Source organism: Symphalangus syndactylus, chromosome 13 (genome assembly GCF_028878055.3).
Source record: "Symphalangus syndactylus isolate Jambi chromosome 13, NHGRI_mSymSyn1-v2.1_pri, whole genome shotgun sequence".
Lineage (NCBI taxonomy): Eukaryota > Metazoa > Chordata > Mammalia > Primates > Hylobatidae > Symphalangus > Symphalangus syndactylus.
The window spans coordinates 37,531,552-37,556,334 of record NC_072435.2 but is presented as its reverse complement, the minus strand read 5'-3'; the positions used below and the strand labels follow the sequence as shown (position 1 = coordinate 37,556,334).

The window sequence follows — 24,783 nt, the reverse complement described above, 5'->3', positions numbered from 1 at the left end:
AGCACACAGTAGTGGTTCTACAGTGTTTGCTTAATGAATGAGCGAATTAATTAAGGAGAGAAGGGAAACAGACTCCCTTTTCCTGGTTCCTGAGTGACTCTGGGTCCCAAATGCCCTGTCTGAAGGCCCTCAGAGCCACAATTGCGGGAGGGGTCCTGTGGCTCCCTCTCCCTGACCCTTTGAACATCCCCAGTATCTGCTGAGTTCTCAGGGGGGTTGGGTCTTGGTGTAATCTCATACTCAGCACCCCTGTTCTCATCCACGCAGCCAGGTGTTCAGCTTGGAGGTTCTTAGTGCCCCTCAGCATCCCCCATCCCTCTCAGGACCCCCAAGTATCATCACCCCATTCTTTGTGCCCTCTGTGCCCTGGCCTGAGACACACAGGGCATGTACGGCTCCTGATGTGGATTTGTGTGCCTTGGTGGCTTGAGCGACTGTTTGCCTTTGACAGATGAAGAAACAAGGGCACAGAGAGGTGAATGAACTTTTCTGAGGCCACAGAGCCCAGAATGCTGAGCCAGGATTTCAGCCCAAGTCTGAAGCCCCATGAAACCGGTCTGCCTTTCCACAATTGTCCTTAGATACACTGCAGCAATACACCCACACCCAGCTCCACAGACATCTAGACCCACGATGAAAAGTCCTCCGCACCCCCCCACTACCACCCGGGGGAGGAAGGCAGGTGGCCAAACTTCTGTTACAAACAGGTCTTTATTAAAGATGAGAAGCCAGGTCTTTATTAAAGATGAGGAGGGGGCAGGAAAGGGGGGCAGTGCCTCCTCTACCCACTGCCTTTGCCTGCCCGGGGTGAGGGAGCCCCTCTGCTCCACCCATGCCCCCCATGATGGCACATCTGTATGAGGCTGAGGCATGGGGGGCAGTGTAAGGAACAGGGGCAGTTCCAAGAAAAAGAAGAAAAAACCCTTCTCACAGCCCTAATAAATAACAGAAGGGTTTGGGATGACCTGGGCACAGGCAAGGGGAGACACAGCACCCTGAACCCCAAAACCTCTGAAGTGGGGCAAGCCCTACTTAAGTAGGGGATTAGGAGGGAGTGGGTGAGAGGTGGAGAGGCCGCACACAGGGAGGGGCTAAGAGGAGAAGGGGTACCCCAAGGACCCTGCCATGGGGGAGCCTGCCCCCCATCCTACAGCTGGGCTCGCTGATTCTGAGAGAAGACTCAATGACAAACAATGACCTCATCTCCCTCCTCTCCTTTGCACATGCTTAGACACGGGCGGTCCCCCATTGACTGGAATCATGCCCACCCACTCTAGAAATTCTGGAAACCAAGGGCTCCTATTGGCTGTTCAGTCGCTGAACACTGGCTGGAGTTGCCCTCTTGCAGGAGGATTCTAAGAAGTGAGGGGAAGGCTCCCATTGGCTGGAGCCAACTCCTTTTGGTTAAAATTCTGAGAACCAGGGATTCTCATTAGCCAGGCAATGGCCAATGGGGTCAAGCTTTGGCCCTTAAAAGGGCAATAGTAGGGGCAAGTGCCCACCTTCCATTTGTGCCAATTGGGATATCTCAGAGGGCTAGAGAGGCAGGTGTCTCCTAAATGTCCTTCCAGCCATCTTCTAATGTCTGGGTCTGGCTGGCTTGGGGGGCAGGGGACTTTGGCACTCACGTGGCACACGCACACACACGCGTGGCAGGGAAGAAGTGGGGACCAGGCAGATTCTGAATGGGTGGTCGGGCCTCACAGCAGGTGGTCACGGCTGGCAAACAGGTAAGGGCTGAAGTTGTCCCGGTGGAAGGGGGAGGGATAGAGTCCACTCAGGGTGTACAGGTCCCGCAGCAGGGGCGTGGGCAGCAGCAGCTTCCGGCCACGTCCACCACCCCCGCCTGGCCCCCCAGGTCCAGGGGAGGAAGGTGAGGGGCCCTGGCTGGGGGTGGGCGCTGGCAGGGGTAGGGGCAGGGGCAAGGGCGTCGGCTCAGACCTCAATCGAGGACGGGGCACACGGGGCGACGAACACATGGCTGGGGCCCTGGAGGAGACACAGCTGGGGATCAGGTGGCCACGGCGGGCGCAGTTCTGCGACTCTGGTGGTCAGAAGCCAGAGGGGATCAGGGGATCAGAAAACTTGGGAGGCAGCATAAAGGCCTAGGTGAGATCTCTGGGGCAGTGGCTGCCCACCTGGAAGTCCCCCTGTTTAGCCCCCCACTCCCCCAACACTCACTGGATGGGGTGAGCCGTGCCGGTGTCGAATGCGGCCTGCAGACCTCGGGTTCCTGAGACAAAGAGACAGAGGGAAGGGGCTAGTGGCCCCCTGGGCCCTACCGGCCACAGCCACAAGGAGCTCATCAGGTGAAGAGCCCCATGGAAAAGACAACCACAGTTCTCATGATTAACCGTGTCCCCTTGGGAAGAAGACGGGGGTGCTCCCTTTCATTCTTTGGAGGTGTCCCCCCTATGTCCACAGAGATGGGTGATCCCTCCACTTCCCCATGGTTCTGAGACCCCCACCTCTTGCCTGACTTCCTTCCTGTCTCCTTGGCCCCCTCCACCCACCACCCTCTCCAGCCGGGAGCAGCCCCCGGCCCCCCTTACCTGGGCCACACTTAACTTTTCGAGGGGGCTGTCCACGGTGGGGGCTTGGCCCAGGTCCTCCCAGGGAGAGAGCCTTCGGCCAGAGGGTGGCCGGCTCTGAAAGTTATGCACAACGCAGGTGACCTGGAACAGAGGGAGAGGAGAGTGTTGAGGCCTGGGGCCAGTCACATAGGAGCTATATAAACACCATCCCCATTTTTCAGATAAGGAAACTGAGGCTCAGGTTTTCAAAAACAGCTAATGCATAGTATGTGCCAGGCACTGTTCGTTCCATTTTACTGCGAGGTAGGTGCAATTATTATTTATCCCACAGACCCCAGACTAGGGTAAAGTAAGTAAGACCAAGTTGTACAGGGGCAGGATTTAATTTTTTTTATTTTTTATTTTTTGAGACAGAGTCTCACTCTGTCACCCAGGCTGGAGTGCAGTGGTGCGATCTCAGCTCACTGTAAACTCCACCTCCTGGGTTCGAGCAACTCTCTTGCCTCAGCCTCCCGAGTAGCTGGGACTACTACGCCTGGCTAATTTTTGTATTTTTAGTAGGGACGGGGTTTCGCCATGTTGGCCAGGCTGGTCTCGAATTCTTGGCCTCAAGTGATCCGCCCGCCTCAGCTTCCCAAAGTGCTGGGATTACAGGCGTGAGCCACCACACCCAGCCTTGATTTATCTTTATTTAGAATTTTTGTATTCTGTACATTGATAGTTTTGTATTAACTTTGATTTTTAAAAATGTTTTGTTAAAATATTATTAATCTTGATTACTGAGTGTTTGGGCACCCTCTTAAAATTTGCATTCAAGGCCTTGCCTCACCCTGATCCTGGTATCTCATTTCACAGATGAGAATATCCAGGAAGGGTAATGTTAAGGGACTGGCCCTCGGTCAGAGTCCACACCCTTCTCCATCATGTCCTGCCTCGGGTCAGAGAGCTGATGATAGTCTTCCATGCTGGGAAGGTTGAGGAGGGAACTCACCAAAAAGGTGGCGATGGCCGCTCCTGTCAGGAAGCCAGCCAGCACGTCCGACCAGTGGTTTCGGTACTCGGCCACGCGGACCACGCCCACCAGGAAGGCCGGGCACAGCAGGGCCAGGCAGAGCGAGGGTTTGACCAGGCGGGAGCCCTTCACGCGGAACACGAGAGTCACGTACATCTGCGGGGAGCCAGACTGGTCAGGGGGAAAACGGAGGCAAGTCGCCGAACCCAAGTGGACGCTCCTTTCTGGGCTAGAGCGCATGGCCAGAGTGTTGGGGCTGGAGGGTGTGGCCAGGGGCTCCAGAGATGGAGTCATGGGCTCCCAGTGGGCTTTTCCAGGGAGCGTGACCAAAACGGCAAAGGGAGGGAGGGGTCAGGGATCGAGGTCTTGGAGTCTCGTGGGCACCACCTGCAGGGCTAGGTGTGGCCAGAGCTCCCAAGAGCAGAGGACCAGGTCTGGGGCCCAGGTGTCCCTGGTCCGGAGTCACAGATGGGGACAGACACTTACTGGATTAGGGCATGGCCACAGAACCAGAGGGTGGAGTCAGGGCGAAGGGGGCAGGTCCAGGAGCTGTAGGAGGTGGAGCCCCTGACCCCCAGGAGACCACTGACAGGGTGGGAGCATAAACCCGGATGCCAGAAAAAAGAGTTGAAGCAACAGGGGATGTGACCAGGAAAAAGCAGGGGACAGAGTTAGAAATCCCAGAGCAGTTAAGACCAACGAGCGTGGCCAGGGCTACAACGGGAGGGAACAAGGCCCCCAGGAGAGGGGCAAGGGCTCCAGAAGAGGGGCAAGGACTCCAGGGGGCCGTCCCATCTACCCAGTCTCCCAGCTAATATCTAGCGCCTGTAGCATCCTGGGGGCCTGGCTAGGCTCTAGGGGTTCCGAGCCTTGCACATCAGCGACAGTGTCCTGATGCCATAGGGTGGAGCCAACAGCTTCCCTCGCATTACTGGCTCAGGAGGCGTGGCCAAGGAGCAAGGGGCGGAGTCAGTGGACAGCAATAGCCCCTGGCTGGGGGCGTGGCTAGGATCTGGGAGGAGGAGCGAGAGTTTCCAACAGGTCAGGGCGTGGAGCGAGAGCTTCCAACAGCACCCGGGGCGTGGAAGAGCAGAGGCTCCAGCCCTGGCGGCTTCCTGGCTGCTGGTCGCTGTCCAGCCCGCACACCCATTTCCGACCCCGAAGCTCCCGAAGCTCACCGCCGTGTAGGTGACCGCGTAGGCGCAGAGGGCCGCATCCTTGCAGGGAAAGGCGCGGCGCGCGGCGGCCACGAGGCTGGGGCTGCCAGCGCAGGCACCCTGGTCAGTGACAAAGCGGTCGGGACCTGGCCGATCCGGAGAAGGTGGCAGGCAGCCCAGGGCCGTGTAGTTGGGACGGCACACGGACAGGAAGTGTGGCGTGGGATTGCCGGTCACCACCTGCCCCGCGTTGGCGAAGATTGTCGTGGTGAAGAGGCCGAAGGAGTAGACCCCTAGGGGTGGGATAGTGGAAGGGGTTCATCCACCAGGCCCTGATGCTCCCACTGATTCCATTGGGCCTCTAAGCTCCCTTTTTCTGTGACTGTCATTAAAGCACACTTGGGACCCCGTAGTTGTGCCAACATCCCCCTTCCTTTAGGACCACCATGAAGGCACTCTGAGGCCTTCTGCCCCCAGGGACCCTCATTATCTGGCCCCTGTCTTTCTAGGATTACCACTATGTCAGGGGCGGGTCCTCCCTTAGAGCCCCATTATAGCTGGGCTTGGACCCCCACCCCAACACTATTACATCAGGATCCACCCCATGCCTAGGACGGCTAGGGAAAACCCTAATGGCATACCTGGGGCTCTTCCTGCCTGCCCCTAAACTGGCTACTACTGAGTTCAGCACTGTCCTCCTAGGGCCACTAATAAGTTAGAGCTGGGTCTCCCGCCCTCTGCCCCTGGGACCATCATTGTAGGTAAACTGCCTCTTCCCCTTTCCCACAGCCCATTTAAAGCACAGCCAGAGTCTCATCTCCCTACCCAGGGGCCCCAGGGTGTTTGTCCTTCGCCTGTGTCTCTCTTTTGTGCCTGAGACTCTCCTTATGGCATTCTGGGACCCTCTTCCTACAGTTGCCATCATGGTTGGGTTAGGCCCCACCCATGTCCCTAGAACCCCCATTACATCTGGCCTGAGCCTAAGTCCCTTGTTGCTTCCTAACATCCCCATCATGGCAATTCCAGGTCCTCTTCCTTTCCCACTGGAATTCCCTTTTTTTTTAAAGAGGTGGGATCTTGCTCAGTCTCCCAAGTAGCTGGTACTCCCAAGTAGCTGAGTCTCTGCCTCAGCCTCCTAAGTAGCTGGGACTACAGGCATGCACCACCATGCCCAGCTTTTCCCTGGAATTCTTTTTTTTTTTTTTTTTGAGACGGAGTTTTGCTCTTGTTGCCCAGGCTGGCGCAATCTTGGCTCACTGCAACCTCTGCCTCCCGGGTTTAAGGATTACAGGCCCCTGCCACCATGCCCAGCTAACTTTTTGTGTTTTTAGTAGAGACAGGGTTTCGCCATGTTGGCCAGGCTGGTCCTGAACTCCTGACCTCAGGTGATCGCCCAGCTTGGCCTCCCAAAGTGCTGAGATTACAGGCGTGAGCCACCACACCCAGCCTGGAATTATTATGACTGTCAGGCCCACGACTCTTTTCTTCTATGCCCACCTCCCCACCATTACCATGGGGCTGACCCCGGGCCATGTCTCTCACCCAGGAAGCGGACCAGCCTCCGCACTGGGGGGCTGAAGCGGCAGCAGGCCCCAGACACGATGGTGCTCTCCCCGATGACTGGGACGGCTGAAGGTGGTGCAGGGAAAAAGGCACGCGCCAGCTCTCCCAGCAGGATCTGTGGGCAAGACCAAGATGGAGTCTTCCTGGCCTTCCAGCCCATCCCCTCACCCACCCTCGCCGGCCCACCTGCCTCCTAGGAGGTCTTCATTGTCTCACCGTGAGGGTGGGCCCGGCAGTGACCAGTGCGTAGACGAGAGCAGGAGGCACTCGGCTGGCAGCCTCAGGCCCTGGGTAGGGCTTGGCGTAGGTACTGTCATAGCAGAAGAATCCCTGGGTGTGCACAGGGAAGGTGTCCGTGAACTCCAGGCGGTAAGCAAGCAGGATCACGATGCCCAGCAGCACCGACTGCCACCAAGCCAGGGCGGGGAGAGGTGGCGGAGAGAGAAGAGAGAGGGTCAGGGCTCCAGGTGAGGCCACAGAGGCAGAGATGCAGAGATGGAGAAACATGGGTTAGAGACAGAAACTAGAAGATGGAAAGACAGAGACAAGGGGGAGAGAGACTGACAGAAATGGGGAAAGGAGGTGAGAGAAGGGTCAGGGCTTAGGAGAAACAGAAGAAGAAGAAGACAGAAACAGAGGGGCCGTGTGCAGCGGCTCCTGCCTGTAATTCTAGCACTTTGGGAGGCCGAGGCAGGAGGATCACTTGAGCTCAGGAGTTTGAGATCAGCCTGGGCAACATAGCATGACCTCATCTCTGTACAACTATAGTCCCAGCTACTTAGGAGGCTGAGGAAGGAAGATTGCTTCAGCCCAGAGGGTTAAGGCTGCAGTGAGCCATGATGGCACCACTGCACTCCAGCCTGGGTGACAGAGGGAGACCCTGTTTCAGAAAAAAAGAAAGGAAAAGGAATGGCTGAAAGACAGAAAGAAAGAAAAGAAAGAAAAAGGTGGCTCATGCTTGTAATCCCAGCACTTTGGGAGGCTGAGGCAGGTGGCTTACCTGAGATCAGGAGTTTGAGACCAGCCTGGCCAACATGACAAAACCCTGTTTCTACTAAAGATACAACAATTAACCGGCTATGGTGGCAGACGCCTGTACTCCCAACTACTCGGGAGGCTGAGGCAGGAGAATCACTTGAACCCGGGAGGAGGAGTTTGCAGTGAGCCAAGATCGTGCCACTACACTCCAGCCTGGGCAGCAGAGCAAGACTCCATCTCGAAAGAAAGAAAGAGAGAGAGAGAGAGAGAGAGAGGGAGGGAGGGAAAGAAAGAAAAGGAAGAAATGAAAAGAAAAAAAAAACAGAGAGGGAAGCCAGGAAAGGAGGGGAGAAGAGGAGAAAAAAAGCAAGAGGAAAAACAAGGGAGAGGAAAAGGGAAGGGAGTTGTAGACAGAGGGAGAGAAGAGATGGGCATGGGGAGAGTGAGGCTAGGGCCAAGGCTCAAATGAGAGACAGACAGACAGCGGGAGGTGGAGAGACTCTCCCACAAGGAAAGAAATCAGAGGAGTAGGGGTACTAGCAGCTACCACAGGTGTAACCCTCACTGTGGGCAGGGGGTCGTACCAAGCTTTGTCCATGAATTAATAGATTTTACCTTTAGAATAGCCCTAGGAGGCCGGGCGTGGTGGCTCACGCCTGTAATCCCAGCAATTTGGGAGGCTGAGGCAGGAGGATTGCTTGAGGTCAGGAGTTCTAGACCACCCTGGCCAACATGTTGAAATCCCATCTCTACCAAAAAGTACAAAAATTAGCTGGGCATGATGGCACACGACTGTAGTCTCAGCTACTCGGGAGGCTGAGGTAGGAGAATTGCTTGAGCCCAGGAGGTGGAGGTGGCAGTAAGCTGAGATTATGCCACTGCACTTCAGCCTGGGTGACAAAGTGAGACCCTATCTCAAAAAAAAAAAAAAAAAAAAAACCACACACACACACACAAAGAACAGCCCTAGGAGTTGGGACTCTGGTGACGTCCATTTTATGAATGAGGAAACTGAGGCTCAGGAGGGTACCTGTGGTGTTCAGCACCCTGCAGTGTGGATGGGGCAGAGAGGGATTGAACCCCAGGGAGTGGCACTTCTGAATCCAAGCTCATAACCATTTCTCAAGAGAAAGGGGACAGCAAGGGAGATCCCAGAGATGGAAAAGTGGGTATGGATAAGGAGACTGAGGTTGGACAGAGACAGAGATAGGCATGCTGTCTCTGGGAGAGGTACGGGGGTCCTCACCTCCACGAAGACAAAGCAGGGGATGATGGAGAAACTCCTCTTCAGATGCGGTCTCCCTCCCGCCATGGTGAAGGCCAGGCCTGCAGAGGTGGGGAGGGAGTGGGAGTTCCAGGGGGTGTGCCTAGGGGAAGGCTCAGGTCACCGGGACCCTGGCTTCATCCCTGAGTCCTTTGGCCACACCCCTGGCCCTGAAGACCCGGGGAAGCCCTGACTCTGCCCCTTGAACCTTCTGGCCATGCCTCTGCAATCCAGGTCCTGCCCTGTTGGGCCTGACCCTACTGACACCTGCCTCCCCTGACACCACTCCCCGAGATTCTACGGGGGTCCCTTCCTCTACAGCCTACATGGGAGGCTCTGACCCAATGCCCTTTAGGAGGTGGGCCTTTAGAAGAGACTCCCCAGCCTCATGGGAACCCCTCCCCCATGGCACTTAGAAGGGTCCCCACTAGTTTTTAGGGGACACCATCCTCTTTCCCGAGGAGCCCTCCATCCCTACCAGACCCTTCCCCTGAGTCCCGTCCTCCATGGCCTCCACAGGCCCCTCTGTCAGTCCCCATGGGCTGTGGTGCTGGTGTCTGCTTGGGCTGATAGCCAAGCCCTCCTTCTCTGCCAACTGCTTCTCCCTCCTTCCCCCTCTCCCCAGCCGGTCTGCCTCCCGGTTCTCCTCTTCCCTCCCCCAAGGCTACCCCCAGTCCCCAGCGCTTCAGGGCTCAACACAGTCACACCTGCTTACATCCATTCTCCCAGCCCCATCTTACCTGTGAAAGCACCCTATGGCTTCCCCCAGGCTGCATCCACGCCCGAAGACTCACAGCCGTTCCTGGCAGCCAGCAGGGCAGGGATGGTCACCCCCATTGTGCAGATGTGGAAACTGAGGCCCAGGCAGGCGAGGGTAGGCACTCTGGGTCCAGCACCCCAACCACGACACTCATTCTGTAGTGTGATATGGGGTGATGGTTGCCAGAGATCCTAGATACCCAGAGTCACCCATGCTGTCACCCCTAGGAAGCACAACCCAGCCGCAGCCTCCATCCTGGCAACACACACACACACACACACACACACACACACACACACACACATACAACCATGGCATAGCGTTCACCCATCCCACAGTGAAGACCGAGCACCTGCCGACTTCCAGGCGCTGTCCTGGGCGCCACTTTGCAGTGAACAAGAGGGGCCCCCTTGTTGAGACAGGTGTCCAACACACACAACACATGTCACTGCATACTCACACACAGTGGGCTCATAGCCTGAAAGAGACACCCAAACAGATCAAACAAGTCCCCACCCCCACCCCAGGCCAAACAGAGAGAGACATATCAGGAGACCCTACACACATCACAGTCCCACACAAGCCCCCACGCCGCTACAGTCAGGGACACACAGGCCTGCAACACACTTAAGAGTCACAGAAAAGAAAGAGTCACCGCACACAATGGAGGTCACAGAACCCATCACAGCGTCACACCCCCAATTACAAGGCACTCAGCGACAGCCACACACACACTAACAGTCTCTTATTCACACCAACAGTCACAGGGGAGAGACACGGTGCCATCCACAACCACATGGCCACATCCATGGACCATGACACAGACTCACAATGCCACACAAGAAAGGTGCACAGCGCACGACCACAGCCACACACACATACACACCATCAGAATGAACACACAACAGCAGCCACACAATGACAGTCCTATGCACACAACCACACGAACACCAAGACAGTCACACACACAGACAGGAGCCACACGGGGGGCCAATGGCAGTCACAGCACAGCCAGACACACACAAACCATCAGAGTGACACCCACAACGACAGCCGCACAATGACAGTGACACACACACACCCGCGGACCTCCCGAAGCCACACAATCCCAGTCATACAGCCACACGATGACAGTTACACAACCACACACAGACACACAATGACAACCACACAATCACAGTTACCCACAGCCGCCCTCACCACCGGTGCTGGCTCCTCGGCCCGGGGTCCCCTCCCCCAGCCGCGTCCCCTCCCCCAGCTCGCCGCCTCTCCTCCCCCGCCCCTCCCCGCGCTGGACCCAGAGGGACCCGACCCTCAGGAACCGGGGACCGACACCAAGGGTGGGAAGCCCACGGGAGGGGATGAGGGGCGCCCCAAGCCTCTCCTCTCACCGCGTCGAGGCAGCCGCCGCCTGAGCCCCCGCTCCGCCTAGACTGCCCCGGCGCGGCGGGATGGACAGACGTACTGCCAAGCCAGGCTGGCAGACGCGGAGACGGAGACGCGGTCGGCCGGGCCTGGCCGCGCCGCGCAGACTCCGAGGTAGAGGGAGGGGCGGGGCCTCCGGGCGTCTCGTTTGCATAGCCCCGTGGGGCGGGGCCTCATTAGCGGGACGGGGCGGGGCCTCCGTGATCTTGGGGGCGGGGGGTGTTAGCATTGATTGTGGGAAGGAACCAAGAATGGAAGTAGAGAGGGAGGACCCTGGGGTGGGCGGGGCTCCGGGGGTAATAGGAGGGAGGGGCTTCAGAGTATGTCCCTGGGCCGCGCCCCTCCCTCTCTGGGCCTCAGTTTCCCCATTCGCCAGGGCCCCCCAGAAAGGAAGGCTCTGTGGCCAGTGTGGAAGTCTGTCTGGCTGCTCGTATCTGGACAGAATGACTCCTTGCCTTGTCATATATTAAATCTGGCTTCAGATGTCCCGATTCCAAGCCCACACATCCCTAATGGCCCCTAGGGTCTCTACATCCCTCCCCCCGCAACAATGAGGAGTAAACTGGGAGGGCAGGGGGATTCCTAGGCACAGGAAGCAGCAGGACTAACAGTCGGGGCTAGAGGAGGGTCTCGGCTAGTTTATTTTCTCTCTGGAGGGGTCTTCAGGGAGAGCAGTCCCGGCTGCTCAAGCTGTGGAGAGAGAGGGTGGGTCAGGGCCTGGCCCAGGTCCAGGGGACTCCGGGGCTGCAGGTTAGGGACTGCATGCCCAGATCGGGATCTGGGCCTGTTCCGAGGGTCTAGACTGTGGGAGTCAAGGGCAGGTCAGGAGGGAAATGGGTGGAGGGGGGACTGGGGAGGATCTGCACCAGGTGGGAAGGAGCGGCAGCTCTTGCTGAAAGGTGGCTGGGAGAGGTCCTGGTCAGAGTCGGAGTCAGAGTCCCAGAAGGGGAGTGGAGGGCTCAGGCACCAGTGCCCCTTGTGGCCTGCAGGAGGGACAGGTTCCCTGAATGTGACCCTCAAGTAACCCCCAAATATAGGCCCTGTGTCCCTTCATAGCATACCTCACTGATACTTAAACCATAACCCCCAGTTCCCTTGAATGTGATCCAATGTGACACCAAATTATGACTTCAATGATCCTTGAATTTTACCCAATTGACACTTTTTTTTTTGAGATGGGGTCTCACTCTGTTGCCCAGGCTGGAGTGCAGTGCCACGACAATTATGGCTCACTGCAGCCTCAACCTCCCAGGCTCAAGCGATCCTCCTGTCTCAGCCTCCTGAGTAGCTGAGACTACAGGGGTGTCAGCTACAGATGCACCATCACCCAGCTAGTTTTAAAATTTTTTGGAGAGAGGGGGTCTCACTATGTTGCCCAGGCTGGTCTCAAACTCCTAGACTCAAGTAATCCTCCCACCTCAGCCTCCCAAAATATTAGGATTACAGGCATGAGCCACTGTGTGGAGTCCCCATGGACTCATATAAGATCCAAGTGACTCTGAATGTGACCATGAATGACTCCTGGATGAAACCTCCAGTGACTCCTTAATGTGACCCCAGAACACTACATAATGTGACCATAGAATAACACCCAACAGATGTGACTCCCAAATAGGATCTCTGAACATAGCCCCGCTGAGTGAAGCTAGACAGTGACCCCCCACCCCTGAGCAATTCTCAGCCTCCCTCACCTCTCAGGTTCGAGGCCCTGAGACAGGCCCCCGAGCACATGGTGAGGCCGTCTATGGAGTTCTGCAGCACGTGCACAGCAGACCTGCAGGAAGATGAGGAGCTGGGGGCCCTGGGAGACTCCACACTGCTCAGGGTGTGGACAGCAGTAGGGCTAAGGTTGGGGGCCGTGGTGGGGGTGAGTCCTAGCGGGTGAGGGAGGTCTGGACTCAGGTGGGCTCCAGATTCTGGTGGTCACTGCCAGATCCCATTGGGGGAAGGGGTTCAGAGGAGGGTCAGGGGTCAGACTGAGGGCTGGGCATCACCATATATCACTCAGTTCCTTCTGGAGGTCATCCTTCCAGCAGCCACTGGCTCCCTGCAGTATCTCTTCAGTCTCTGGCCAGGCAGTTGTCTCATGACCCTGCTGCTTCATCTTGGTCAGGATCTGGGGTGGGGAGGGATGAGAGAACAGCAATCATAATGATAATGACAATAGTGCTGAGTGTGGTGGCTCACGCCTGTAATCCCAGCACTTTGGGAGGCTGAGGCGGGCAGATCACGAGGTCAGGAGATCGAGACCATCCTGGCTAACACGGTGAAACTGCGTTACTAAAAATACAAAAAGTTAGCTGGGTGTGGTGGTGGGTGCCTGTAGTCCCAGCTACTCAGGAGGCTGAGGCAGGAGAATTGCTTGAACCCAGGAGGCGGAGGTTGCAGTGAGTTGAGATCGCGCCATTGCACTCCAGCCTGGGCAACAAGAGCGAAACTCCATCTCAAAAAACAAAACAAAATAAATAATAATGATAATAGTAAAAGGTGACTGTTATATAGCACTTCTTATATGCCAGACTGCATTCAAATGCATAATAGTCAGCTAATACAGACACCTGATCAGGTAGGGATGAGTGTTTTGTTTTGTTTTTTGTTTTTGTTTTTGGTGTTTGTTTCTTTTTTGAGACGGAGTCCCAGTCTGTCGCCCAGGCTAGAGTGCAGTGGTACTATCAGGGCTTAACGCACCCTGAACCTCCAAGGCTCAAGCGATCCCCCACCTCAGCCTTCTGAGTAGCTAAGTCTACAGGTGTGTGCCACCACACCCTCTTATTATCATTATTATTATTATTATTTTTGTAGAGACAGGGTTTTGCCATGTTGCCTAGGCTGGTCTTGAACTTCTGGGCTCAAGCAATCCAACCACCTCAGCCTCCCAAAGTGCTGAGGTAACAGGCATGAGCCACAGCACCCAACAGGATGAGTTTTCTTTTTCTTTTTCTTTTTTTTTAAGATGGAGTTTTGCTCTTGTCACCCAGGTGGAGTGCAGTGGTGCAATTTCGGCTCACTGTAACCTCTGCCTCCTAGGTTCAAGCGATCCCCATCCTCAGTCTCCTGAGTAGCTGGGATTACAGGTGCCCGCCACCACACCCAGCTAATTTTTGTATTTTTAGTAGAGACGGGGTTTCATCATGTTGGCCAGGCTCTGACCTCAGGTGATCCACCCACCTCGGCCTCCCAAAGTACTGGGATTACAGGCGTGAGTCACTGCGCCCAGCCAAGATGAGTTATTATTACACCCATTATACAGATGAGGAAACTGAGGCTCAGAGAGGTCAAGTGACTTGCCCACAGCCAAACAGCAGTGAGTGGCAGAGCTGAGATTTGAACCCAGGCTCCAATCTCATGGTGGAGGCTGGCCGAAATCCCCATCCCTCCCTCTCCCACTCCTCCCCAGGGTCCCCATCTCCTCCACTCACTTTGCGGCATTTCACCTGCGTTTTCTGCATTTTCTGAATGTTCACCAGGTTCTCTGAGATCTCATCCTCCTGTGCCTCTGTGGAGGGAGGGGGCTCAGGGGGACAGAGGCTGAAGAAGGACCCCCTCCCCACACACCGGCTGTGGGCTCCGGGAACTCACGCAGCTTCTGATAGATGAAGGTCACCTCCTCCCGCACCAGTTCCAGCTCCTCCCACAGGAACTTCTTGCTGAGGGGACAGCGCAGCCTAGACCTGCACTCCCTGCCTGGCCCCTGACATCCCATGCCCCTGCCTGTCCCTCCACCCATCCCCCCAAGCTCTGTCCCCTCCCCACACCTCCCTGCCCTTTTCCCCTCCCCTTCTACAGTCCCCTACCCTCATCCCCATCCTCTCCTTCTGATCCTCAGCTTCCCATTCTCTCAGCCTTTCCCACCCCACTCAGCCTCCTATCACCTGGCCTCTACCTCCCCACCTCCTATCCCCCGACTTTCTACACCCCCAGCCTCCTGTCCTCTCAGTCTTTCTGATCCCCTGGCCTCCTTTTCCATCCCACCTCCAGCTTTCTGTCTTCCCTGCCTTCTGGCCTCTCAGTTTCCCACTCCCCCGCCCCCCACCAGCCACCTGTCTCCCCTGAGCCTCTCATCCCCTCCTCATTTTTTTTTTTTTTTTAGACAGAGTCTCGCTCTGCCACCCAGGCGCCCAGGCCGGAGTGCAGTGGTGTGATCTCGGCTCACTGCAACCTCTGCCTCCTGGGTTCCAGTGATTCTCCTGCTTCAGCTTCCTCAGTAGCTGGGATTACAGGCACCTGCCACCACACCTGACTAATTCTTGTATTTTTAGTAGAGATGGGGTTTCACCATGTTGGCCAGGCTGGTCTCGAACTCCTGACCTCAGGTGATCCGCCCGTCTCAGCTTCCCAAAGTGCTGGGATTACAGGCATGAGCCACCACACCCGGCCTCATTCCCTCTTCGTGTCCCTCAGGCTTTCCACCATCCCTCAGTCCCCCTCCCCTAGGCGTCTGCCATTTCCCCCATCCTGCCTCCATTCCCCAGTTCTGGGTCTCCCGTCCCTCCTGTGGACTCCAAGCTGCCCTCCCGCCATCCCTGACCTGTCCTGGATCTCCTGGGCCAGCAGCTGCAGGCAGCGAGTGGTGCGGGCCCGCTGCACCTCCTCACTGTCACGCAGGGTCTTCTCCAGCCCCTGAAGGCCTTGGGCCAGGGCCCCATACAGCTCCTGCCGGCCCTGCTCCATGCCCCACTTGTGCCCCTCCTTCTCTCCCTGGCGACCTGTGGGGCTCAGCACCTCTGCAGAGAGTGTGAGACCTTGACTGAGCCCTGAGCCCACCCTGAACCCAGCTTGTCCTAATCTTGACCCTGAACCCAGACTCTCCCAATTTCTCTCACCCTGGCCTGGCCCAACTGATCCCAACAGGACCAGCTTCCAACCTGACTTTTTTTTTTTTTTTTTTTTTTGCGACGGAGTCTTGCTTTGTTGCCCAGGCTGGAGTGCAGTGGTGTGATCTCGGCTCACTGCAACCTCTGCCTCCCAGAAAGCAATTCTCCTTTCTCAGCCTCCTGAGTGGCTGGGACTACAGGTGCACACCACCACGCCTGGCTAATTTTTGTATTTTTAGTAGAGATGGGGTTTCACCATATTGGCCAGGCTGGTCTTGAACTCCTGACCTCAGGTGATCCACCTGCCTCGGACTCCCAACGTGCTGGGATTACAGCCATGAGTGACAGCACCCGGCCTTTTTTTTTTTTTTTTTTTAAGTAGAGATGGGGTTTCACCATGTTGTCCAGGCTGGTCTCAAACTCCTGACCTCAAGTGATCCACCCTCTTTGGCCTCCCCAAATGCTGGGATTACAGGCGTGAGCCACCATGCCTGGCCTAGCCTGACCTTGATCTCTGGCCAGTCCTCACCTTCAAGCTGCTGAATCTTGATTTGCTGCAAGCAGCTCTCCTTCTCCAACATGGTCACTGAGTGGTTCAGGAACTCGAAAGCCTGGGGGAAAGAGGTCAGCCTTGGGGTGGGAGGAAGGAGGGGAGGGCAAGGAGAAACAGAGGTTGCTGGGGGCAGGGCCAAGGTGGTTCACCTTGGTCTGGGCCTGTAACTGGCTCTTGAGCGACTCAAGTTCACATCGCAGGAGCTTCTGGGAGTCGGGAATCATCACAATGGTCTTGGCTGTGGGCAGAGAAGAGGGTGAGCCAGGGCTGTAAGGGGTGGGGTCTGGGACAAGGGCAGGGCAGAGGTCAGCAAAGGCTCAGAGTAGCAGTAGGGACAGGGGGTAAGATATAGAACAGGGGCCCACTCAGCCTTGGGCAGGAGTGAATGGGCGACCATGGCAGGGGGTCAGCTGATGCTGGGGCGGAGGGTAGAGGTAGAAACCAGCAGGTCTTCCCCACACAGTTTCGTTGGAAAGGAGATTTCTCACCTTTGACTTTGGAAGAGCTGGTCTCCAAGGGCTTCTAAGGAAAAGAGATGAGATGGGAGTAGAAATTTGTCCCTAAGCTGCCTCCTTGCTCACCTCAACCCAGTTTTGAGGGCTGGACAAGAGTTGGATCTCCTCAGTTCTAGGTGTCCCAAACCATAAGTGCAGGCAAAGCTGCACTCCAGGCATATTCATGCACCTCCCCCTTGGGCTGCATATGCTCAGAAGTGCACTTATGTGGCTGAGAGACGATCACAGCCAAATCCCCATGGAAGACACACAACCACACTCTTTTCTTCCATTCATTCCTTCATCCATTCATTTAAGACTTGCTTAGCCTGGGCCTGCTGAGTGCCAGGAGCTGTTCTAGGTGCTGAAGAAACACAGTGGGTGCGTTCATGGGAGTCTCTCTGCCCTGCAGCCCCTTCCCTAAGCCCCACAGCAGTAGATTGCAGTGGTTTTCTGCATTGAAGGGGTTTCCCAGGTAGGGGTGACCTTAGCTACGTTGTGATGCCTCTTCAAAACGTCCTGGTCATTACAGCACTCCTTCTGCAGGTCTGGACTGGGGGAGGGGGCAGCCTCATGTGGTGGAGGCCCCGAGCCCCACCCTGGCCTGCTGTCTGCAGTCCTCACTGTGTCCCCAGAAGCAGGGTGTCCCAAGGTCTCTGGCTCTGGGGTCCTGGACCAGTGAGGTGTACACTCCAGAGCCTTGTCTGAGGAAGGGCCTAGGGGTGAGGGCTTCCTTGAGGGACAGTGTAGGGCACTCCTCACATTCCCAGCCCCTCCCAGCATCCCCAGCCCTATGGGAGCCCCCAACGAACCCCAGTACTTGTCACACTTCATGTTAGCAGGCAAACACACGCTGGAGGGTGAGGGAGGTGAGTAGAGGCAGGACACAGAGTAGTCAGGGTCCTGGGGTAGGCCGGCCAAAAGAGGGTCGCTGTGAGTAGAGAAGCAGGGGCTGCTTTGAGATAAGTCCCCATGTCCCCAGTGCCCCCAGACCCTCCCTGCCATACCAGAGAGGCCTCAGCCCTAAACTCAAGGCTTCTCAGTTATGGTAGGAGCCAAAGCTGGATAAAATATGATCCCAAGGCCGGGCGCGGTGGCTCATGCCTGTAATCCCAGCACTTTGGGAGGCTGAGGTGGGAGGATCACGAGGTCAGGAGATCGAGACCACGGTGAAACCCCGTCTCTACTAAAAATACAAAAAATTAGCCAGGCATAGTGGCGGGCGCCTGTAGTCCCAGCTACTTGGGAGGCTGAGGCAGGAGAATGGCGTGAACCCGGGAGGCGGAGCTTGCAGTGAGCCGAGATTGCGCCACTGCGCTCCAGCCTGGGCGACAGAGCGAGACTCCGTCTCAAAAAAAAAAAAAAAAAAAAAAAAGATGATCCCAAGGCCAGGCGCGGCCGGCAACGGTGGCTCACGCCTGTAATCCTAGCACTTTGGGAGGCCAAGGCGGGAGGATCACTTGAGGTCAGGAGTTCGAGACCAGCGTGGCCAATACGGTGAAACCCCGTCTCTACTAAAAATACAAAAACTAGCTGGGCATGGTGGCGGGCGCCTGTAATCCCAGCTACTTGGGAGGCTGAGGCAGGAGAATCACTTGAACCTGGGAGGCGGAGGTTGCAGTGAGCCGAGATTGCACCATAGCACTCCAGCCTCGGCAACAGAGTGAGACTCAGTCTCCAAAAATAAAAAACAACAACAAAAAAAGATTATCCCAGCCCCAAGGTTTGGGCTGGGCAGTGAGAAGGACCCAGAAGGCCCCAAAGAAAAAAAAAATCAGGCCTCAGAAGAGTCCAAAGAAAAAAGAGACCTTGACATTGGCTTAAAGGAAGGGCTTTCCTGGCAGGGAACAGCATGTGCAAAAGCTTGGAGGTGTGGAATCACATGCTCTATGCTGGTAAATTCATGATGGCTGAATCGAGGTCCAAGAGGAAGCAGCAGGAGGTTAGCAGAGCAGCTCCAGTAAGGCATTGACGGCCAAGACAGGAGCTTGGACCTGGCCCCACAGGTGAATGCCAGCTATAGAGTGTGAGCAGGAGAGGCAGGGCAAATCTATTCAATAAATGTTAGCTGAATTGGGGCCCAGGCTGTGCTAGAAGAGGCTGGGAACAGGAAACAGCTGAGCTCTGGGTCTCACATTCAACTCCCCTCCCCCTCCAGTATAGCCAGATACGGCACAGATGGAGATATCTGGGGCAGGTCTGCCTGGAGAAACTTCTAGGTGAAAGGCACCTTGCCCTGAGTCACACTCAGCCTGTTCCCCCAAATCCTCTAGACCTTTCTCTTCTGTCACCCTTGCCAGGCCCTCTGCCTGATTGAGTCGACCTGGAAGACTCCTACACGCTCTTCAAAACTACTCAGGCTGGGCAGGGTGGCTCACATCTGTAATCCTAGCACTTTGGGAGGCCAAGGCAGGTGGATCACCTGAGGTCAGGAGTTCGAGACCAGCCTGACCAACATGGTGAAACCCCATCTCTACTAAAAATACAAAATTAGCCAGGCGTGGTGGCGCATGCCTGTAATCTCAGCTACTTGGGAGGGTGAGGCAGGAGGGTTGCTTGAACCTCAAAGGCGGAGGTTGCAGTGGGCCGATATCATACCACTGTGCTCCAGCCTGGGCAACAAGAGTGAAACTCCATCTCAAACACAAACAAACAAAAACTATTCAACATATCTTCAGTAAAATCTTCCATAATCCTTTTTTAGGCTCCTATTTTCTGAGCACCTAACTGAGTGCCAGGCATCCCCTAAGCATTCACTGGATCTTCACACCCATCCTGTGATGTACACGTTTTTCTTCTGCCTGAAATGTCCTAAGCTGCCCCTCGGAGAGTCACTGCCTCAGGGAGGTCCTCACTTCCAGGGACAGCAGAGTATGATGGTTAAGCAGGGAAACTCTCCAGCTAGATGGCCTGGGTTCAAATCCTAGCTCTATCCCTTCCAGCTGTGTAATACTGGTCGCGTTCCTGAACCTCTCCATGCCTCAGTGTCCCCAACTATAAAAACGAGATGTCATAATATTCACCTTACTGGGATGTCGTGATTAAATAAATTAATCCATGCCAGTGCCTGGTATAGAGTAATGGGAAGCTGTGTTTGCTCTGGAATGTCACGCTGAGAACCTGGGACTTACGGACCATGGGAAGCCTGGGAGGCTTGGAGGGGAAAAGGAGAGGCATTTGAGAACCAGCTTAGGTCCCCAGTCGTTCCTCCTCTCTCCCCGTCCCATCCCGGTTGCTGCTTCCGTGTCCCTCCCGGGAGGATTATTTAGGGAAGGGGGAGGGGTCATCATCCTGGCTCTGCCCCATGGGTTGTGAAATCTGCACCCGCCAGTCTCCAGAACCCCACCTACCACATACCACCTGTTCATGCTCTCCCATCAGGGACCACGAAGCCAGTCCTCAGCTGTGACGCTGAAGTTTGATCCCGCGGGGACACCATCGCATTACAACGCTCAGAGACTGAAAGAGTCACAGAGAGGGGTGTGGCCGGCATTTTAGTTCCGCCCCTGCCTGAGTAGCCGAAGGCCTCATTGGCGCCTTCACGCTTCAGCTGCGCTTAGTAGCCGCGTTGTAATTGGATAAAAGCCCGTGGAGGGGGCGGGATCCCAGGGGGGTTTCTACGATTAGTCAGTACCCAGGAGGGCGGGATAGAAAGGGTGCAGATCTACGACCCGATTGGCTTCGGGCTCAGCTGGGAGGCGGGACGAATTCTTGGTTGGGGGAAACCCACGAGGGGACGCGGCGGAGGAGGGTCGCTGTCCACCCGGGGGCGTGGGAGTGAGGTACCGGATTCAGCCCATTTAGCCCCGACGCCTCTGTTCTCGGAATCCGGGTGCTGCGGGTTGGGGTCCCGGTTCCTAACGGTGGGATCGGTGTCCTCGGGATGAGATTTGGGGTTTCCTCGGGGCTTTGGTGGGATCGGTGTCCTCAGGATGAGATTTAGGGTTTCCTCGGGGCTTTGGGGATCTTCACCTAATATCTGGGATTATTTTATGAGAGGAGTGGTCTTGGCTGTCAGAACTGGATCCCTGGGGTAATATTTGGGAGTTAGTGGAGTGATCTCTGAAGACCTAGGGCTATGAGCTGGAGCTGCTGGGGCTGAAATTTGGGGCCTCTGAAGTGGCATGGAGATTGAGGTCCAGAGAGCATGAGATCCTGAGGGCTGACATTTAGAGAGATGGGGTCGAGGGTTGTCTTTGGGCCTTGACTGCTTTGGGCTTTTCTCACTCTTATTCCCGGGCTGCTTTGTCAGAATCTCTGCTGGATTGGCCGTAACCCTGTCCCCGAGCGGGCTCACAGGGTCTGAAGGCCACGCACGAAGCAAAGGTAAAGTTCTGAGCCACCCGGTGCCTCCTTCCCAGGACTGCAAGATGGAGGAAGGCGGGAACCTAGGAGGCCTGATTAAGATGGTCCATCTACTGGTCTTGTCAGGTGCCTGGGGCATGCAAATGTGGGTGACCTTCGTCTCAGGTAGGGACCCTCAGCTTGGATGTCATGGGTACCTGGGGTGGGGATGGAAATAAGAGGGGAACCGGGAAGTGCCCTAACACCCTTGTGGTCCCCATACCCTGCAGGTTTCCTGCTTTTCCGAGGCCTTCCCCGACATACCTTCGGACTAGTGCAGAGCAAACTCTTCCCCTTCTACTTCCACATCTCCATGGGCTGTGCCTTCATCAACCTCTGCATCTTGGCTTCACAGCATGCCTGGGCTCAGCTCACATTCTGGGAGGCCAGCCAGGTACGTGGGTTTGAGTGCCACTGCCCTCTGGAGACTTGTTCCCAGGACCCCAGTGAGCGCGTATGGCTACACCTTTTCCAGGAAAAAAAAAAAATGGCCAGGCATGGTGGCTCACGCCTGTAATCCCACTTTGGGAGGCCGAGATGGGCGGATCACGAGGTCAGGAGTTCAAGACCAGCCTGACCAACATGGTGAAACCCCGTCTCTACTAAAAATACAAAAAAAATTAGCCAGGCGTGGTGGTGTGCACCTGTAATCCCAGCTACTCAGGAGGCTGAGGCAGGAGAATTGCTTGAACCCAGCAGGCAGAGGTTGCAGTGAGCCAAGATCACGCCACTGCACACCAGCCTGGGTGACAAAGCAAGACTCCATCTCAAAAAAAAAAAAAAAGGAAAGGAAAGGAAAGGAGAGGAGAGGAGAGGAAAGGAGAGGGGAGGAGAGAGGAGGGGAGGGGAGGGAAGGGGAGGGGAGGGGAGGGAAGGGGAGGGGAGGGAAGGGGAGGGGAGGGGAGGGAAGGGGAGGGGAGGGGAGCCCTTTCTTCCTGGTAGATACAAAGCTGGGCTCTGGATACCCTTCAGCAGTGCACAGCCTGTACAACAGTCCCCAGCAGCCCTGTCTATCCCCCAGCATCTCCCTGCTGGCTGCTGTTCCCTCTCCTCCCGCTGGCTGGGCCTGCTGCCAAGCTGTGGTGACTCAGCTGAGCTGGGACATTGACCCCAGCTTATTGTTTAAAAACCAGCCCAGCTGGGAATTTATGGTTTCCTACCCCCTTCCACACATTTTTCTGGCCACAAGGGAAGAAACTATCTCTGCATCTCAGATTTCTCTGCTTACTCTGGCCTTCCCTTGCCTGCATTATGTTTCATAGATGTGGGTACGTGAGACCTGACAGGTGTTTCAAGAATAATCTCATAGACAGGAGGGGATTATGGGTAACTAGAACTTCACAGACTATTTTTTCTTTCTTTTATTTATTTATTTTAATGAAACAGGCTCAGAAGGTATTCAAATACTTAAAAAAAATAGAGATGGGTTATAGCAATGTGAGAATGGCAAAAACATTTTTCTTAATTAAAAAAAAGTAGGGAGGCTGGGCGCGGTGGCTCACGCCTGTAATCCCAGCGCTTTGGGAGGCCGAGGTGGGTGGATCATGAGGTCAGGAGCTCGAGACGATCGTGATTAACATGGTGAAACCCCGTCTCTACTAAAAATACAAAAATTAGCTGGGTGTGGTGGTGTGCGCCTGTAATCCCAGCTATTTGGGAGGCTGAGGCAGGAGAATTGCTTGAACCCAGGAGGTGGAGATTGCAGTGGGCTGAAGTCACGCCATTGCACTCCAGCCTGGGCAACAAGAGTGAAACTCAGTCTCAAAAAAGGAGATGAGGATCTTGCTGTGTTGTTGTTCAGGCTGGTCTTGAACTCCTGGCCTCAAGTGATGCTCCCACCCCTATCTCTGAAAGCACCGGGATTACAGATTACAGACACGAGCCACCATGCCTGCCTTCAAAGACTTTTTGTTTTGTTTTGTTTGTTTTTGAGACAGGGTCTTGCTCTGTCACCCAGGCTGCAGTGCAGTGGTGCAATCTTGGCTCACTGCAACCTCTCCCTCCCGGATTCAAGCAGTTCTCGTGCCTCAGCCCCCTGAGTAGCTGGGATTACAGGGGGACAGCCCCCACACCTGGCTAATTTTTGTATTTTTAGTAGAGACAGGGTTTTGCCCATGTTGCCTAGGCTGGTCTTGAACTCCTGGCCTCAAGTGATCTACCCACCTTAGCCTCACAAAGTGCTGGGACTATAGGCATGAGCCACTGTGCCTAGCCACTCAATGACTTTTTATTCACTCTCTGTGAGTCCAATGTCAGCTTCTGGGGTCTGGGCTGTGGCCACTGAGGAAAGAGATCCTGCCCTGGGGACTTTCAGTCTGAGTATCAGAGAAGAGGCTCGGGAGGTTTTGGGGGGGATAGAGGAGGTGGGGATGGAGCCTTTCCTTCAGAGCTCCCAGTTTCAGAGTAGAAGAGCTGGAGTTCTGCTTTGGGTCCCTCAGTCTGGGTTCAAGGAAAGAGGGGGAGGCAGGCTTTTTGATCCAGTGCTGTCCCCACCCCCACCCCTGTGCTGTTGAGGATACAGAAAGGCCCTCCCTAGGGCCCCTCTGGCCTCCCAGGCATGGCTCACCTTCTCCTCTGCTGTCCCTGCCAGCTTTACCTGCTGTTCCTGAGCCTTATGCTGGCCACTGTCAACGCCCGCTGGCTGGAACCCCGCACCACAGCTGCCATGTGGGCCCTGCAAACCGTGGAGAAGGAGCGAGGCCTGGGTGGGGAGGTACCAGGCAGCCACCAGGGTCCCGATCCCTACCGCCAGCTGCGAGAGAAGGACCCCAAGTACAGTGCTCTCCGCCAGAATTTCTTCCGCTACCATGGGCTGTCCTCTCTTTGCAATCTGGGCTGCGTCCTGGGCAATGGGCTCTGTCTCGCCGGCCTTGCCCTGGAAATAAGGAGCCTCTAGCATGGGCCCTGCATGCTAATAAATGCTTCTTCAGAAATGGCTGCTGTCTTTTTTTTTTTTCCCCCACGAGAAGCAGAGGGAGGGGCAGGCAAGGGTAGAGCCAAGAGCCTCAGTTTCCCCATTCATGAAGCATGATGGTTTGGAATGTCAGCCATTTTATCCTGTAAGCCTCTCCTATGATGCCCATTTACTGAGCACCTGCTGTATACCAGACATGTTGTTAACCACTGACATATCATGTATTATTTGTTTTGTTTTGTTTTGTTTTGTTTTGTTTTGTTTTGAGACGGAGCTTCACTCTTGTCATCCAGGCTGGAGTGCAGTGGTGCGATCTCAACTCACTGCAACCTCTGCCTCTGGGTTCAGCGATTCTGCTGCCTCAGCCTCCTGAGTAGTTGGGATTTGGGATTACAGGCATGCGCCACCACGCCCGGCTAGTTTTTTGTATTTTTACTAGAGATGGGGTTTCTCCATGTTGGTCAGGCTGGTCTTGAACACTCGACCTCAGTGTTCAAGTGATCCGCCTGCCTCGGCCTCTCAAAGTGCTAGGATTACAGGCATGAGCCACCGTGCCCGGCTGTTTTGTCTTTTTATTTTTTTATTTTTTTTTTGAGACAGAGTCTCACTCTGTTGCCCAGGCTGGAGTGCAATGGCGCGACCTCGGCTCACTGCAACCTCTGCCTCCCAGGTTCAAGCGATTATTCTGCCTCAGCTTCCTGAGTAGCTGGGATTACAGACACCTGCCACCACGCCCGGCTAATTTTTGTTATTTTTAGTAGAGACGGGGTTTCACCATGCTGGCCAGGCTGGCCTTGAATTCCCGACCTCAGGCCATCTGCTCGCTTCAGCCTCCCAAAGTGCTGGCATTACAGGTGTGAGCCACCACGCCCAGCCAGTTTTGTCTTGTTTTTGACAGGGTCTCGCTCTGTCACCCAAACTGGAGTGAAGTGGCGTGATGATAGCTCACTGCAGCCTCCAACTCCTGGACT

The 24,783-nt window shown here is 55.5% G+C and overlaps 3 protein-coding genes across 35 annotated transcripts; 1 reads left to right on the top strand and 2 right to left on the bottom strand.

Moving 5' to 3' along the window:
* Nucleotides 1–692: 692 nt before the first annotated feature.
* On the bottom strand, nucleotides 693–11,161 carry PLPPR2 (phospholipid phosphatase related 2). 7 transcript variants are annotated; one of them, XR_008650328.2, is made up of 11 exons: nucleotides 10,660–11,161; nucleotides 9,249–9,423; nucleotides 8,491–8,570; nucleotides 6,483–6,671; nucleotides 6,246–6,381; nucleotides 4,725–4,996; nucleotides 3,526–3,702; nucleotides 2,569–2,675; nucleotides 2,182–2,233; nucleotides 1,942–2,044; nucleotides 693–1,719 (listed from the first exon to the last, which is right to left on the bottom strand). XR_008650328.2 is itself a non-coding variant. In XM_055239441.2 (11 exons), exons 3-11 carry the CDS (start codon nucleotides 8,554–8,556, stop codon nucleotides 1,701–1,703), a joined length of 1,137 nt encoding a protein of 378 aa, XP_055095416.1. In that variant the 5' UTR covers nucleotides 8,557–8,570; nucleotides 9,249–9,423; nucleotides 10,660–11,161; the 3' UTR covers nucleotides 693–1,700. The 7 variants fall into 7 exon arrangements, 6 of the variants coding, with proteins under 6 accessions (XP_055095416.1, XP_055095414.1, XP_055095417.1 ...); XM_055239441.2 differs by having other exon boundaries at nucleotides 2,553–2,675; XM_055239439.2 differs by having other exon boundaries at nucleotides 693–2,044; nucleotides 2,553–2,675.
* Nucleotides 11,162–11,311: 150 nt separating this feature from the next.
* Nucleotides 11,312–20,049, bottom strand: CCDC159 (coiled-coil domain containing 159). 23 transcript variants are annotated; one of them, XM_063616053.1, is made up of 13 exons: nucleotides 19,905–20,042; nucleotides 19,578–19,707; nucleotides 17,367–17,485; nucleotides 17,041–17,270; nucleotides 16,549–16,582; nucleotides 16,210–16,298; nucleotides 16,037–16,118; nucleotides 15,222–15,417; nucleotides 14,273–14,340; nucleotides 14,113–14,189; nucleotides 12,688–12,809; nucleotides 12,385–12,467; nucleotides 11,312–11,676 (listed from the first exon to the last, which is right to left on the bottom strand). In XM_063616053.1, the coding sequence occupies exons 3-13, from the start codon at nucleotides 17,386–17,388 to the stop codon at nucleotides 11,516–11,518; spliced, it is 1,164 nt and encodes a 387-aa protein (XP_063472123.1). In that variant the 5' UTR covers nucleotides 17,389–17,485; nucleotides 19,578–19,707; nucleotides 19,905–20,042; the 3' UTR covers nucleotides 11,312–11,515. The 23 variants fall into 23 exon arrangements, 21 of the variants coding, with proteins under 21 accessions (XP_063472123.1, XP_055095422.1, XP_063472122.1 ...); XM_055239447.2 differs by having other exon boundaries at nucleotides 19,912–20,042; XM_063616052.1 differs by lacking the exon at nucleotides 19,578–19,707 and having other exon boundaries at nucleotides 11,312–11,383; nucleotides 11,560–11,676; nucleotides 19,912–20,042.
* Nucleotides 20,050–20,152: 103 nt separating this feature from the next.
* TMEM205 (transmembrane protein 205) lies at nucleotides 20,153–23,907 on the top strand. Of its 5 annotated transcripts, none has more exons than XM_055239469.2 (4): nucleotides 20,153–20,417; nucleotides 20,916–21,024; nucleotides 21,129–21,292; nucleotides 23,489–23,831. In XM_055239469.2, the coding sequence occupies exons 2-4, from the start codon at nucleotides 20,925–20,927 to the stop codon at nucleotides 23,792–23,794; spliced, it is 570 nt and encodes a 189-aa protein (XP_055095444.1). In that variant the 5' UTR covers nucleotides 20,153–20,417; nucleotides 20,916–20,924; the 3' UTR covers nucleotides 23,795–23,831. The 5 variants fall into 5 exon arrangements, with proteins under 5 accessions (XP_055095444.1, XP_055095445.1, XP_055095443.1 ...); XM_055239470.2 differs by having other exon boundaries at nucleotides 20,154–20,336; XM_055239468.2 differs by having other exon boundaries at nucleotides 20,154–20,336; nucleotides 20,807–21,024.
* The last annotated feature ends 876 nt before the right edge of the window (nucleotides 23,908–24,783 follow it).